The 14,305-nt window shown below is 51.4% G+C and overlaps 1 protein-coding gene across 3 annotated transcripts in view; it reads right to left on the minus strand.

The window, feature by feature from the left end:
- Positions 1–236: 236 nt before the first annotated feature.
- Positions 237–14,305, minus strand: part of SMURF1 (SMAD specific E3 ubiquitin protein ligase 1) — a 124,754-nt gene continuing 110,685 nt past the window's right edge. For 2 of the 3 annotated variants that reach the window (XM_030932666.1, XM_030932668.1), the window contains 6 exons: positions 13,154–13,332; positions 11,153–11,290; positions 9,799–9,919; positions 8,286–8,487; positions 5,834–5,918; positions 237–3,489 (listed from right to left, as the gene is read on the minus strand). In XM_030932666.1, the coding sequence (XP_030788526.1) occupies positions 3,390–3,489; positions 5,834–5,918; positions 8,286–8,487; positions 9,799–9,919; positions 11,153–11,290; positions 13,154–13,332 (825 nt within the window). In that variant the 3' untranslated portion in view covers positions 237–3,389. The remainder of the gene's footprint in view (positions 3,490–5,833; positions 5,919–8,285; positions 8,488–9,798; positions 9,920–11,152; positions 11,291–13,153; positions 13,333–14,305) is intronic. The other variant, XM_030932667.1, reaches the window with a different exon arrangement.

The raw sequence follows: 14,305 nt of genomic DNA on the forward strand, positions 1-14,305 counted from the left end.
TGAAAAGATAACCAGTGCGCAAAGAAATTCTAAATGTTCTCAGTCCCACGTTTTTGCTTGGTAGAACACTTTCAACCCACTGCCATATTGTCATTAGTTTCCCTTACAATTCTATCCTTAACTCTGTCCTTTTCCCTTGGAAGGCCCTTGCCAGTATTCCTGCCTACACACTTCCTTTCCTGTGGGTTTGCAAAGACACCGGAATCTCATTTCCACACCAAAATAACAGACGCCAAAAATGTAAAGTCGTGAGTTTATTGCATATGTAACAAAATGAACCTGACCTCCTGGGCCCAGCCTGCTGTACAATCACTGTTTGTTTTGTGTTTCCAGCTGGTTCCATAACCACATTAAATAGAACTAGTATTTCATTAAATACTTTTGATTTTGACATAAAACAGAACATTAGTGTACAACTTTCACAAAATAAATCAGCGATAAAAACCGTGGGAAGGATAACAAGGATAGCAGCAATACTTAAAAACAAGACATTACAAAATAAATTAAAAAATACATTATAAAGTGGTTGAGAAACAAAAATAAACACATTTTTAAAATCCATACTATGTTTCGGGAAGGCTGCCGTGCGGCACACACCTGGCTGCAGATGGCGGGTGGGGGGACATTTTCTCTGCAGAAGGCCTTTCCTGACATCTCAGATTGGGTGACCACCTTAATCTGAATTCGGACCATATGTCTGAACAAGCTCAGGGGTCGAAATTCGATCTGGTGGCAGATTCTCTTTTCAGAACTGGAGACAGCCCTTTTCCTGTCGCCCCGGGCTTCCCAGGCAGCCTCAGCTCTTCCTACCAAAAGCACTGGCGGAGTGGTGTTTGCTACATCCCTGAGTGTCGGCTGACGGCTGCTGGTGAGGGCAAGCCTGAAAAGCCGGGCCCCTGAAGCATCTGGGCAGAGGGGCAGGGGGCATGGCTGGATCGCCTGGGACCACCGAGAGGGGCGACACAGATCACACGTGAATGGGCTTCGCGTGGACCCAAAGTCCAACAGTCGGGAAGCTTTTACCATTTGCTTGCCATATTGAGTTCTTTGGGGTGGTTCAAAAGGACCAAACAAACCATCATAGAAACTGAAGGTTCTGGGAGTGCGATGCCACCGACAGGGGAGGCCTGTTTGGAAAGAGTGAACCGGAGCTCTGGAAAGGTCTGCGACACTCACACGACCGATGACAAGGCAGCAAACCCACACGCAGGTGGAAGTGGAGAAGCAGAGACGGAGGCCGGGACGGGAATGCGTGTGTCCGCCGGGGCCACCTGTGGAGGACCCGGGACCCAGCCCTCTGGCTCTGGGCTGAAGCAACACCCGGCCCGAGAGGCAGGGCAGCACCGACCAGCATGGGGCTGGCGGGTGCAGCTGCTAAGGCTCGCCCCCGACTCCTCCCAACAGCAAAAAGGTAGTTTTAAAGGCGTCAAATGCAACATTCCTGCTTCAAAGTCTTTTAAACCATGAGACCCTGGTTTCCTTCCTAGTTACTGCAGGTTTTGGATACCACCACCAGGAAAAGCAGGTGGGGCCTCCGACCTCCTCCCAGAGGCCACTTCCGTTCTCGGAAGGATGTCTCTTCTGCCTCCCGCGGGTTCGGCTCATGATAGAGAGTGGGCTCTCCGGGGGAGGGCTGTAGTTTCCACTTCCTCACCTTCAAGAGGAAGATGCAAGGAAAGGCTGGATAGAGCCACTGGGACACGGGCTTCTAGAACACCTTCAGGAAGCATCATGGTGAATGAGACACAGGATGCACCCACCTGGGGGGGCAAGGCAGAGCTTTTCAAAGAGGCTAAGCCCACCATTTGGCCTGGACTTCTGGAATGGGGGATTAAACTTTCCTCTGCAGCAAACCTCATTTGGCAGCCCTTCCATTCTAGAACCTCAGCAGCCCAGAAGTTAACAGTGACAAAAAGAACAGACAAAACCGTCGTCCACAAGGTCCTTCCCAGGCCATCTCAGACCCACAGCGGGATCCCAGAGACTTCAACAGCAGTGAAATGTCTTGCTCATCAATTACCCTGTACTTGCCCCCACCCCAAACAAAAACAACAACAAAGAAACCATACAAGAACATTGGTTGCTGCTGCTGTTTTCTGCCCAAGTTCAGCTACTGGAAATCAAGCCACTTTAAGATAAAATACTGTTTGACTTCTGTGCAAACTGGAAATGGTGTCAGAAACTTCGGGTCTAGGCTTGCTTCTGGCCTTGCTCATCATATGAAGACATCTGGGCAAGTGAACCGAGTAGCAATCGTTAGTGTCACCAGCTGCCACTGGGAAAGGGGCCACATGAGGCAGTGTGGAGCCGTCCCCCTCTGCGGTCACAGGTTTGCGTCCACACCCTACTTTTTGTAGAACAGTATCTTTGGGTGGATTTACATCATCGAGGTTATCCTTTCACCATTGCTTTTAAGCTAGTTCGCACCAAGCCAGCAGCTATGATAACACAATTTTGTTAGTTTAGCTCTTAGCAGTTGCCGCATCATGGTTTACTAATATTTTAAGTGACACAGTTGATGCTCTTCTATGGACAACAGTGGCACAGAGGTCAGAGCTTTGGGACTGACTGGTTGGCTCTAGGGCTGATTTTGGTCTGCTCTTTTCTACACGCCATGACATGGTGTTTTCACTGAAAAGAAAAGTCAAACTGGACAGATAATGCAGCAAAAGTGGCCCTTAAAGGATGGTTTTTCTCTATGTAAAACATTCTCAGCCAAGATACCCAGCAAAGAAATATCCTGGCTCCAGGAAAAGCTGCTCCAATTCCTTCTCCTTTCAAAGGGGAAACACATTTTGACTCAAGCTTCCTGCTGTGGCAGAATTCCAATAAGCATACGTTATGCAGTTATTTTTCAGTTGGAAATTCATCTGCTGCCCAGAAGAGGCTGCTGGGATGTGAAATCTGGAATCTGAGCTCTGGTAAGATATCTAGCAGCTGCTCAAATTGAAAAGGGGCCTCAAGGCTGTTTTGAGATGGAACAGCGGGGATAGCCACCAGTTCCAAACCCTCAGCCAGCCACACTCAGTCCCCTAACTGTGGGTTGATGCTCCCGTAAAGAGCTCAGGGCCGTGAGCCTTATCACCACATGGGTTGCAACCACAGCAGAATATCCTGTGTGACCAAAGCCAAAGGCTAACCCTGGCTGCATTTTATTGGATGGGTGATGGAAGCGTGTGGGAGTACTATAATAAAGGAGAGATATATGGGTGGGAGCCACCAACAAAAGTCCCCCATCCCCCTCCCCCAACAGAAAGGAGAGAGACAACCCTTTCCCCTCAGGTGATCCGGAATTCCAGGGCCTCTGCCAGCTTTGCAGGAGGCGCACAGAAGCTGGATGCTTTTGGTCTGGTGGCCATGAGCTAGACTCTGTTGCCTTTGGTTGCTTTTCACTCCACAGCAAACCCGCAGGTCTCCTCCACGGCTGTCAGCAGCTTCTCATAGAGCTTCTCATAGGACTCATATGGTGGAATGTCGATCCGGTTAAAGCTGAAAAAGGACAACAGAGTGAGAGTCACTGGGTGGGCAGTCCAGCCCTGGGACCAACCTCAAGGCCAAGGACAGGCAGTGAGAAGTGTGTGTGGGAGGGGAGAGAAATGGGGGGCGGGGTAGGAGTGGTGGTGAGTTCTCCATGTCCCCCTGTGCTTTTCTGCTTCTAATACAAAGATTTGTAATTTGTTTTTGCTTTTTGGTAGAGACAGGGTCTTGCTAGGTTGCCCAGGCTGCTCTCAAACTCCTGGCCTCAAGTGAACCTCCTGCCTTGGCCTCCCAACGTGCTGGGACTACAGGCCTGAGCCACCGTGCCCAATCAACACACAGTAAAGTAAGTCTTGAGCAGTGACCACCAAAACATCACCAAATTACTGTTCATGGCTTCTATCAGGACAAAGTGCTCCACTTGTTTTTTGTCTGTCTGTCTGTGGGAGAAATTCTTTCTCTGTGCTAGGAATGCCTCTTTGGCAGCCCCTGTAACCCAGACTGGCTGTCAGGCAACGTCACCACTAACGATGTATTGCGTGTATGTCTGTTCCTCTGGGACTTGATCTGAGACCAAAACGGGGCAGTCTGGAAAATTCCTTGCAAAAACAAAATCTCAAAACTAGTAAGATGACAAATCCTTAAAAGATGAAATGAATACTCAACTTTTGACTCGATATTTCCAGGGGGAAACTCGTTTCCAGTATTTGTGCAAAGAAAAAGACATCCTTTAAGAAGCTACCGTAGCAAACCAAAAAATACAAAATTGTGACCCAGAGGACGTACAGTGACTTCCTGGCTTCTAGGGTAAGCAGTTAAGGAGGGTGTCTGTCTCTACAGAGCTGGGTTCCAGGGTGGGTACTCTTTTTTCTGTGCTTCAGAGCATACTTTCCACATGCATGTAACTCCAAGCACTAAACTGCTAAAGGACAAAAGCCTTGTGAGTAGGTGCGCAGTCAACATGGTGCGTTCCCGTAACGGATGCCACAGCCATGCTCGGAGCAGGACCCTGGCACCCACCACCACGGTCCAGGACCAGCTGCATTACTTCATTTCACACGTGTGGAAAACCAAGTTGGAATATGGGGTCATTTGCCCCAAATCACATGTCAGAGGGTGTCTCAGCTAGCATTCGATCCCGCATCCTTGGTTTCCAAGACAGGAACCTTCCATCATCTCACTGGGCATCTCAACAGCATCTAGTACTGGTTCCCCCAAGGAAACGCGGCTACTCGTCTCAATGGATGGTTCCAGGACAAAGTGCGTGCAAGTGACCGGATTTTTATACCATACAGGAAATACTCTACTATGGAGACTCATTTTTAAGTTAAAATTTAGGAAGAAAATATTTGCAATAGACAAGGTGCGTGTGTCATAAGCAGGAGTCCAAGAAGATGGGGACCCAGAAATGTCAGATAAAGTGAAGACCAAAACTAGACAGTTTTCCTTACCAACAGGTGTGTGTACATAACATCTGGCAGAGAGGAAGACTTGAGCCTGCTGGAGTGGTAGCCACACTCCACTGAAACACCAATGTTCATTAATGACATGGCTCATAACAAAATTAGTTTCATAAGATACCGTGACAACCTTTGTGTGGCATGCTGCAAAGTACTCGTCCCATCTGACACAAGCACTACTGCCAGTCATTGAGACTTGGCATAAATGAAACAGAGTCCTACAAATCAGGAAACAGCTTTAAAAAAATAACATGAGGCCGGGCTTGGTGGCTCATGCCTGTAATCTCAGCACTTTGGGAGGCCGAGGCGGGCAGATCACCTGAGACCAGGAGTTCCAGACCAGCCTGGCCAACATGGCGAAACCCCGTCTCTACTAAAAATACAAAAATTAGTCGGGCGTGTTGGCGGGTGCCTGTAATCCCAGCTACTTGGGAGGCCAAGGCACGAGAATAGCTTGAACCCAGGAGGCAGAGGTTGCAGTGAATCAAGATTGTGCCACTGCACTCCAGCCTGGGTGACAAAGCAAGACCGTCTCAAAAAAACAAAAAACTAAATCAAGAGAAAATCTATAAATTTTAGGTTATATATACTGTAAGATTTTACGTTAAGTTTAGCAATAATGTTGGCCCTCTTAAATGTTGTTGCATGGCCAGTAAAGCCACTCTTTACAGCGTTGTAATGTTGGGGGAAGAGTCGCTTGCTTGAGGGCTTCAGAATTGTCATTCAACTCTCGAATTTCTCCTTGTGTCTCAGGTGCTGTGGCTTTTGAGTTTTGATGATGACAGAAATATTTTAGCAGAGACTCCATCTCCAGAAAAAAAACAACAAAACGAACGTGAACGTCGGCATCCTCCGGGGCTCCCAGGACGCCGTGACTTCCTGGCCACGGTGCTTACCAGGTATGGGCCTTCGGAAGGTTGTCTGTGTTCGCGTCTATCAGGTGGATGGTGAATAGCCGGGGCCCTGCTGCGCCTGTAGAACCTTACAAGACAACATTCTAGTTAATGTACTTCAGAGGCACAGCTGTGGCACTTCCCGGCCACACGGCCCCCAGGAGCCAGGGCCCTGACCACGTTCCCACCCCTACACCCAGGCAGGCTGTCCTGTGATAGGGCCATGAGGTTCCCAGGCCCGGTTTTAGGACATGACTGCAATGGCCATCAAAGTGACAACATTCAGACATTTTTTTGAGACAGGGTTTCTGTTGCTCAGGCTGGAGTGCAGTGGTGCAGTCTCGGCTCACTGCAACACCTGACTGCCGGGTTCAAGCAATTCTCCTGCCTCAGCCTCCCAAGTAGCTGGGATTACAGGCACACACCACCACGCCTGGCTAATTGTTATATTTTTAGTAGAGACGAGGTTTTGCCGTGTTTCCCAGGCTGGTCTGGAACTCCTGGATTGCCTCAGGTGATCCACCCGCCTCAGCCTCCCAATGTGCTGGGATTATAGGCGTGAGCCACCACACTTGGCCAAAATTCCAACATTTTAGAATATCGCAGGGGGCAGAGCAAGGACTGCTAAGGCCCCTCCTAAAGTGCACCCTGGCCATGAGCCTGCTCCAGACAGGCTCCCTGAGGGTCAGAGCTGTTTGCACCCACCCTCTGGAATAGACGACTTGCCCCCCAGTTCTGTGGCGCAGGGAGAGGCACCAGGCCCCTTCTTCCTCAGGTCTTTCCAGACTCAGCCCCAAGTGAGCACCAGGCTGGCCAGCAGCCACCACTGCTGCGGCAAAGACGGCTAGCTGACAGGGCTGCCGGGCGCCGGGAAAGGAGGGCACAGAGGTCACGGGCCTTGGCTTTGCTGCCCCTTGCTCCTGTGTATTCACAGATATTCCTTTCAAGCTGGGCCAAGGTCAGCGGCAGGACAGGAATCCAGGAGCAATGAGGACCAGCAGAGACACCATCTTTATGTTGGGCAGAGGGTCTCAGAGTGCAGCCCCTGCTTCCTGGGGACCTGGGACAGGAAGCTGGCTCCTCCCCCTCGCAGGCCACACCCTCCAAGCCCCAACCTCCTGGGGAGTCAGGACAGGCTGCGCCAGGTGGGGGACTTCAGAGACCTCCTGCAGGGCACTGGCCACTCTGCCCGGCCCTGCCACCCTCCCACAGCACCAGCACTCCTTGTTCTGCACTGTGACCCTGTTCACCTCTGACCCACCTTCTAGACACTTCGGGGACACTGGGCTAAAGTCTATCCAATTATTGGGGGACGAATGAGACCCTTATGACGACAGGGACCATCTCTAAGCGGGAACGTTTTGCACGTGGACCTGCTGTGGGCAAGACAATGGTGCCATGAGAAAAGGCTTGGTCAGGAAGCCTGGACCCCTGCCCTGCCTCACCACTCACACCTTCCTGTTTCTTCCCCTTGGGGGGTTAATAAATCTCATGGCCTCAGTGAGTCTCGGCTTCCTCATCCATGGGATGGGGCTAATAATCCTCGTCAGCCAGGCTCTCTGGGTTGTTGGGAGAACGGAATGAGAAAGGCTTTGTAAGTGACAGGCACCAGCACGCTCTGGGAGCAGCTGTCATGGTCAGGCTGGTCAAGCAGACAGAGGCTCCCAGATGCAAGCGGGGCTCAGCCTCGAACCCCTTTTTATTCAGGCCGGGCCCCCGGCAGCAAATCCATAGGCAGAGGTCACAATGGAAAAGTCGAAGGCGCCCTGATGGCCAAAGCCGACTGAAATGGAATTAACCTCTTTTTACTCAGCGAGGCAGAGGCAATATTCTGTGTTCACAATGTGTCTGTGTGTCTATCAGCGTTTACAGTTCAATCAGCTAAATTTTAGTATGGTGACACCATTCACCTCACTCCTTCCAACAACATCCCCTCCGAACCCTCCGTGTAAAAGATGAGACATTAGGCCGCCGGCCCTACAGGCAGACGGGCACCTTTCCCTCAGTGGCTTAAACAGAGTGAGCATGACATCATCTTTCGGTGTGGTTTGTGGCTAAACAGGGGTTCATGTGCAGCTCCAAGCTTTGGAGCCACCGAGACTGGGGGCGGTTCCCCCATAGCTCCCTCCCCGGGGTCTTGGCTAAGCTGGCCTCACAGACACTCTGAAGGCCTCTGCTGGCTAGACCCTCATGGCTTTTTGGAAGCAGTGAGGAGGGGGATCCACATGCCCTGGAGTGGCTCCACAGTCTTTGCTCAGCGGGGCCCCACACCTGCTCACACACAGCCTCTGCAGGGCAGAGCATTAGCTACTGGAGAACATTCCTTGTGCCATTTTCTAGCACACGTCTCAGAAAAACATCCCGGCCACCCTCCAGCTCTTCCGGTCCACAGCCTAGTACAGAACACAGCCCCCATAGACGCATCATCGAATAGCCCCGCCTCCATGTCAGTCACCTTGCAAAGCCTTGAAGCCTTGGAGCGGGACCCGCGTGGATCCAGTCACAAACTGCAGGAGCCTGGCCCTCCTTTCTTCATCGAACGTCTCCACCGCTTGCCAGAACCACCGCACGATGTTGCTGTCGGCCACACAGTGCTTCAGCCGCGTGTTCGACTTCCAGTCGTTCAAGTCTATTTTATCCAGGCCGCCTATGATCAGCTGAGGAGGTGCAGAAAGGTGAGTTACTTCCAAAATGTATAAACCCACGTCAGGATGTGCCTCCTAGGTACCCGACACACACAACAGTGAAAAGTCGGTTCCCAAGCAAAGCAGCAGCTGTGTCTAAATAAACTAGGCAGACGCCGAGATGGGAAGAAAGCTACAAACAGGAGGCCTGTGGCACATGCTTCCGTCCGCCTCCTCCAGACGGGTCTCCGGCCCCAAGGACCACAGTGCACAGCTGCTGATGGGACGTTATCTTCTAACCAAAGCGGGGTTTTTGCTCTGCATGGGTGAGCAGTATCAAAGCACCAATGGGTGACACTGAACACAGCTACCACCATGAACAAGGGCACGTCCCAGGGTCTCTCTGGGACACGTGGAGTTTCAAGTCTGAAGACAGGAGAATTCTGAAAGAGTTACGTGGGGCTGGGGCCGATGGGCGTGTTTCTGCAACTGGCTTAAAAAAGTTCACCCCTGCTAGGTGCGGTGGCTCACGCCTGTAGTCCCAGCACTTTGTGGGGGCTGAAGTTGGGCGGATTGCTTGAGCCCAGGAGTTCAAGGCCAGCCTGGACAACATGGCAAAACCCTGTCTCTACAACAAATACAAAAAGTAGCCAGGCACGGTGACGGGCACCTGTAGCCTCAGCTACTTGGGAGGCTGAGGTGGAAGGATTGCTTCAGCCTGGGAGGTCGAGGCTGCAGTGAGCCACGACTGCACCACTGCACTCCAGCCTGGGCAGCAGAGCGAGACTGTCTCAAAAGAAAAAAAACACAAAAGTTCACCCCAGAACTACTGCTCCATCTAAGCTCTTGGCTCCCAAGCTCTCCTCACTGGCAGCAGAAAAACCTGGAGAACAGTCTACAAGGCTTGAGCTGTTTGGCACCAGAGATGGATAAGGGCTGAATGAATCACCGTGTTCAAGCGCATGCAGTATGACTAGAGAATACAATAGCCCCTTGTTCTTAGTCTAGGAACAGCCAGAATAAAAAGCAGTAAGTTACTGCTGTGGGACCACCTGGTTCTCCCCCGCTAGATACCCTGAAAATGAGGGAAGCCACAACCACCTTGAACAGTTTTCTGGGCACTGTTCAGATTTCCTACCGCCAAGCAGACATCTCGCCGGTTACCAACCGCCATAAACAGCCTCTACTCCCCACTCTTGCTCTAGTCTGGGAACCCCAACAGCTCCTAGGCTTACTAGGAAACGGCACATGCCGCCCCTTGCAGCAAGGATTTAAAACAGGCAGACGCCAGCCACAAGGGGGCCCCTGAACGCCCTGGGTCAACTCCCCACGGCAGGCACATACCTCCAGTTCCTTCTGGTCAAAAGGCTTCAGCAGGTGTTGAGGGATGAGCTCATTGAACCCCTTCTGCAGAGCTAAGAACTGGGCTTCAATTCCTCTCATAAACCTCCAGTTTACATACAACCTGGAAGAAAAACTCGCAAGTTGGATGCAACACCAAGTGGATTTTCCACCATGGGCAGGCTTTTTTCCTTTTTTTATTTTTGGAGACAGGATCTCACTCTGTCACCCAGGCCGGAGTGCAATGGCGCAATCTCGGCTCACTGCAACCTCTGCCTGCTGGGTTCAAGCGATTCTCCTGCCTCACCCTCTCCAGTAGCTGGGATTACAGGCACCCACCACCATGCCTGGCTAATTTTTGTATTTTTAGTAGAGACGGGGTTTCATCATGTTGGCCAGGCTGGTCTCAAGCTCCTGACCTCAGGTGATCCACCCACCTCAGTCTCCCAAACTGCTGGGATGACAGGCGTGAGCCTCCGCGCCTGACCTGTGAGCAGGTTCTGATATCACAGTCTGACAAACATGGGAACACACTGGGCACCCCCCCACCAGATCTCTCCACCAAGACAGACAAACACACCACCAGCTAGTAGTACCAAACCTTGGCATCACGTTAAAAAGGACTCGGTGCGTGCCCTGATTCATTCCGATTTGCTCCTGAAAACAGGAGGATTGAACCTGATCTGTCACATCAATTGCTGCAATTTGAAAGCATGTTCTGGCCAGGCACGGTGGCTCACACCTGGAATCCCAGCCCCTTGGGAGGCCAAGGCAAGAGGATCGCTTGAGGCCAGGGGTTTGAGACCAGCCTGGCAACATAGCAAGACCCTATAAAAATGTAAACAATTTTTAAATGTGTAAAAGTACATTTGAAAGTACAGCACAGGACAGCGTGGCACACAGACGTGTCCACATAGTTCTCAGCTGCAAGTGCCGAGGCCTGAACATGGATTTGCCTCAAGTTAGGGATGGAAAAAACAGAGGGTGGCTTCCGCGGACTGAGCACCAGAGACCCTCCAAAGCCACTGCTCTCTCCTTTGCCTCTGACCTCTGCATCCATAATTAGGTGGTCACTGAAAAGTCCTTCCCCACATGGGCTCTGTCCCTCAGGCCAGGCCTGGCCCCATCAGGGCCCCTCCAAGCAGATCCCCGACGCTGCTGCTGAGCTGTCGGTTTCTGAAAGTCGCCTCTGTTCATGTGATCTGATCACAAGCGCCAGCCATCACACAGCGAAGGAGCTACAACAACTAAACGCAGGCTCAGCCACGCCCCGGGCACCCGGCCGTCCCCCACAGGCAACTAAACGCAGGCTCAGCCTTGCCCCAGGCACCCAGCCGTCCCCCCCAGGTGGCATTACCGGACATATTCTTTCTTGTTCTCCTCTGTGACCGGCACATTTCTGCCATTGGGTTTCAGTTCATGCTGAAGGATGCGCCCGAAGGCGTTGTGTTCCACGCAGAAGGTGTGGTCCAGTACGGGTGTGATGTCGTTCTCTCTGTTGAAATAAGACAGAAGGATGTAGGTTAGAGCTCTGCCACCACGTGGGGCCATTGGGTAGACAGACAACATTTACAACTGCCAGACCCAGGGCTCCAAGAGAGGACAGCCTCGGGCAGACACAGAACCTGCGTGGGGGCGGCACAGCGACAGGTGCTGGAGGACCTGGAGACCACAGCTCTGGTTCCAGATGTCCCCACTCCTGGCTTCCACAGTCATAGTAGGTGGGGAGCAGGTTGCTCTACCATCCTGTGGTTTCAGGAGACCCACAACCCAGCTGCTTTGTACGCTGAGTGTAGGAGTCAAAAGGCAGGAATGTGAAGAGGTATCAGGGTCAAAGGGAAATTGACCTGGAGATGAAGCCATGCCAAGAAAATGCCGTTCCCGGCCAGGCGCAGCGGCTCACCCCTGTAATCCCAGCACTTTGGGAGGCCAAGGTGGGCAGATCACGAGGTCAGGAGATTGAGACCAGCCTGGCCAACATGGTGAAACCCCATCTCTACTAAAAATACAAAAAACTAGCCGGGCGCCTGTAGTCCCAGGTACTCGGGAGGCTGAGGCAGGAGAATCACTTGAACCTGGGAGGTGGAGGTTGCGGTGAGCCGAGATCGAGCCACTGCACTCCAGCCTGGGCGACAGAGCAAGACTCCACCTCAAAAAAAAAGAAAAAAAATTCCCTTCCTCCCTTAGAGGCAGCCTTTCCAAACGCATCAGTTCAAACACAAAAGCACTCAAAAGTGAAAAGTAACTCTTGAATCTGCCATCGTTCTTGAGCCATAGGCAGAGTGGAAGATTTTCTTTTTCTTTTTCTTTTTTTTTTTTTTTTTGAGACAGACTCACTCTGTCATCCAGGCTGGAGTGCAGTGGTGTGGTCTCAGCTCATAGCAATCTCTGCCTCCTGGGTTCAAGCAATTTTCCTGCTTCAGCCTCCCAACGAGCTGGGATTACAGGCACATGCCACACCTGGCTTCTTAAAATTCTTTTATTTTTAGTAGGGGCGGGATTTCACCATGTTGGCCAGGTTGGTCTCGAATGCCAACCTTTGACTTCAAGCGAAAAGAGCAAGTGATCTGCCCACCTCGACCTCCCAAAGTATTGGGATAATAGGCATAGAGCTACTGCACCCAGCTAAGTAGAAGATTTTCTACCAGAGCCCCAGAGTCCCCTCTTCAAGTTGGAACACATGACACATGGGACACAACCAGGAGACCCCGACTCCGACTCACCCACATCCCTCCATCTGCCAGAGCCTGATCTTTTGTCCCCTTGATATCTGCAAGGACCCGTGACAGTCACAGTTCATCTTGTCACGGCCTGCTGCTCTTAACAGAGTGTTTAGAATAATTCTAAAGCACAGGTAACTAAATGTTCATTTTGTTTTGATACTTGCTTGGCCCCTGTGTAGGTTAACTGGAGACACCCTGAGTGTCACACACACCCCAAAATGGGCCTGGGGAGTGGCCTGTTAACGTCTGGGATCTTACCTTCATCATTCAAGGAAACAATCTAGTCCATGAAGAGAAACCTGTCCAACATCACGAGGAAAATAAGTCAACTGAATATTTTTATTGGATCTGGTGGTTCTGTTGTTGTTGTTGTTGTTTGCTGTAATGGGATCTCGCTATGTTGCCCAGGCTGCTCTCAAACTCCTGGGCTCAAGTGATCTGCCCACCTCAGCCTCCCAAAGAATCTCCTTTTCTGTTTCTGGTTATAATACAATGGTTTATTTGTGTCTCTTCAATTTCACAACGATCCCCAAAATAACACACACACACACACAGGCACACATGCGTGCATACAGTAGACGCGGTGGTTGGTGTACCCTAAGCCAGGTGACCGTGTGCCATCAGTCAATACTTACAGGATCCACACCAAGCTCTTATGCAGCTCCGGGTCCACGGATTCCAGGTCTGAGAGCTGGATGGGCTTCCCCAGCAGCTGCTTATAGAAGGGCACCGTGAAGCCCCCATTGATGTAGTGTCCGTGGAACACAGCCAGCCCCATGATCCGCCCCACAAAGTGGAAATAAGACAAGTGGTCCTGTAGGGGGCACCAGAGAACACGAATTTGTCAGCACGATGCCAGCGGATGTGGAATCTCACTTCCCAAGAAGTGCTGTCCCCAAGCTTCTTGGGAAAAGTGTCCCAGAGGCAACCAGACCTACTGACTCAGGGACTCACAGGCCCCGCTCCTGAGCAAGTGAAAGAAGGCTGCTTGTGTAGCAGAAATTTACCTAGATTCGCTGGACAACGTTTTGTATGCTCTCAGGGCCAACACCTCCTCAGAAGGGCCATATAACTGGCAGAGGAGCCCCGTGTTCAGCACTGACTGAGAATTTCACCTTGGTGACAACAGAGAATTAAACCAAGCCCGGGGCCTTGACACTGTAGGGCCTCGGCACCATGCTGGACGCACGCCCAGGAAGCCAGCCCTGCGCTCCCTCCCACGGCATGAGAAAGAAAAGGGCAAGTTCCCTTCCTCCTCTAATCCAGAACGAAAGGAAGGGAGGGAGGGAAAGAAAGAGAGGGAGGGAGAGAAGAAATGCTAAGGGGGAAAAAGGACCACAGGAAAATATGTATGAATAAGCCAAGTCAAGTAACAATTCTAGGCTGGCTATAGTTGCTTACGCCTGTCATCCCAACACTTGAGGAGGCTGAGGCAGGCGGATCACCTGAGGTCAGGAGTTTGAGACCAGCCTGGCCAACATGGTGAAACCCCATCTCTACTAAAAATACAAAAACTAGCCGGGTGAGGTGGCGGGCGTCTGTAATCCCAGGTACTCGGAGGCTGAGGTGGGAGAATCCCTTGAACCTGGGAGGCAGAGGTTGCAATGAGCAGAGATCGCGCCACTGCACTCCAGCCTGGAGGACAGAGCAAGACTCTGTCTCAAAAAAAAAAAAAAAAAAGAACCATTCCAGAACCAGAGCAGTTCTGGTTTTTTTTGTTTTTTTGTTTTTTTGGTTTTTTTTGAGATGGAGTCTCACTCTTTCACCCAGGCTGGAGTGCAGTGGTG

Source organism: Rhinopithecus roxellana, chromosome 6 (genome assembly GCF_007565055.1).
Source record: "Rhinopithecus roxellana isolate Shanxi Qingling chromosome 6, ASM756505v1, whole genome shotgun sequence".
NCBI classification, from domain to species: domain Eukaryota; kingdom Metazoa; phylum Chordata; class Mammalia; order Primates; family Cercopithecidae; genus Rhinopithecus; species Rhinopithecus roxellana.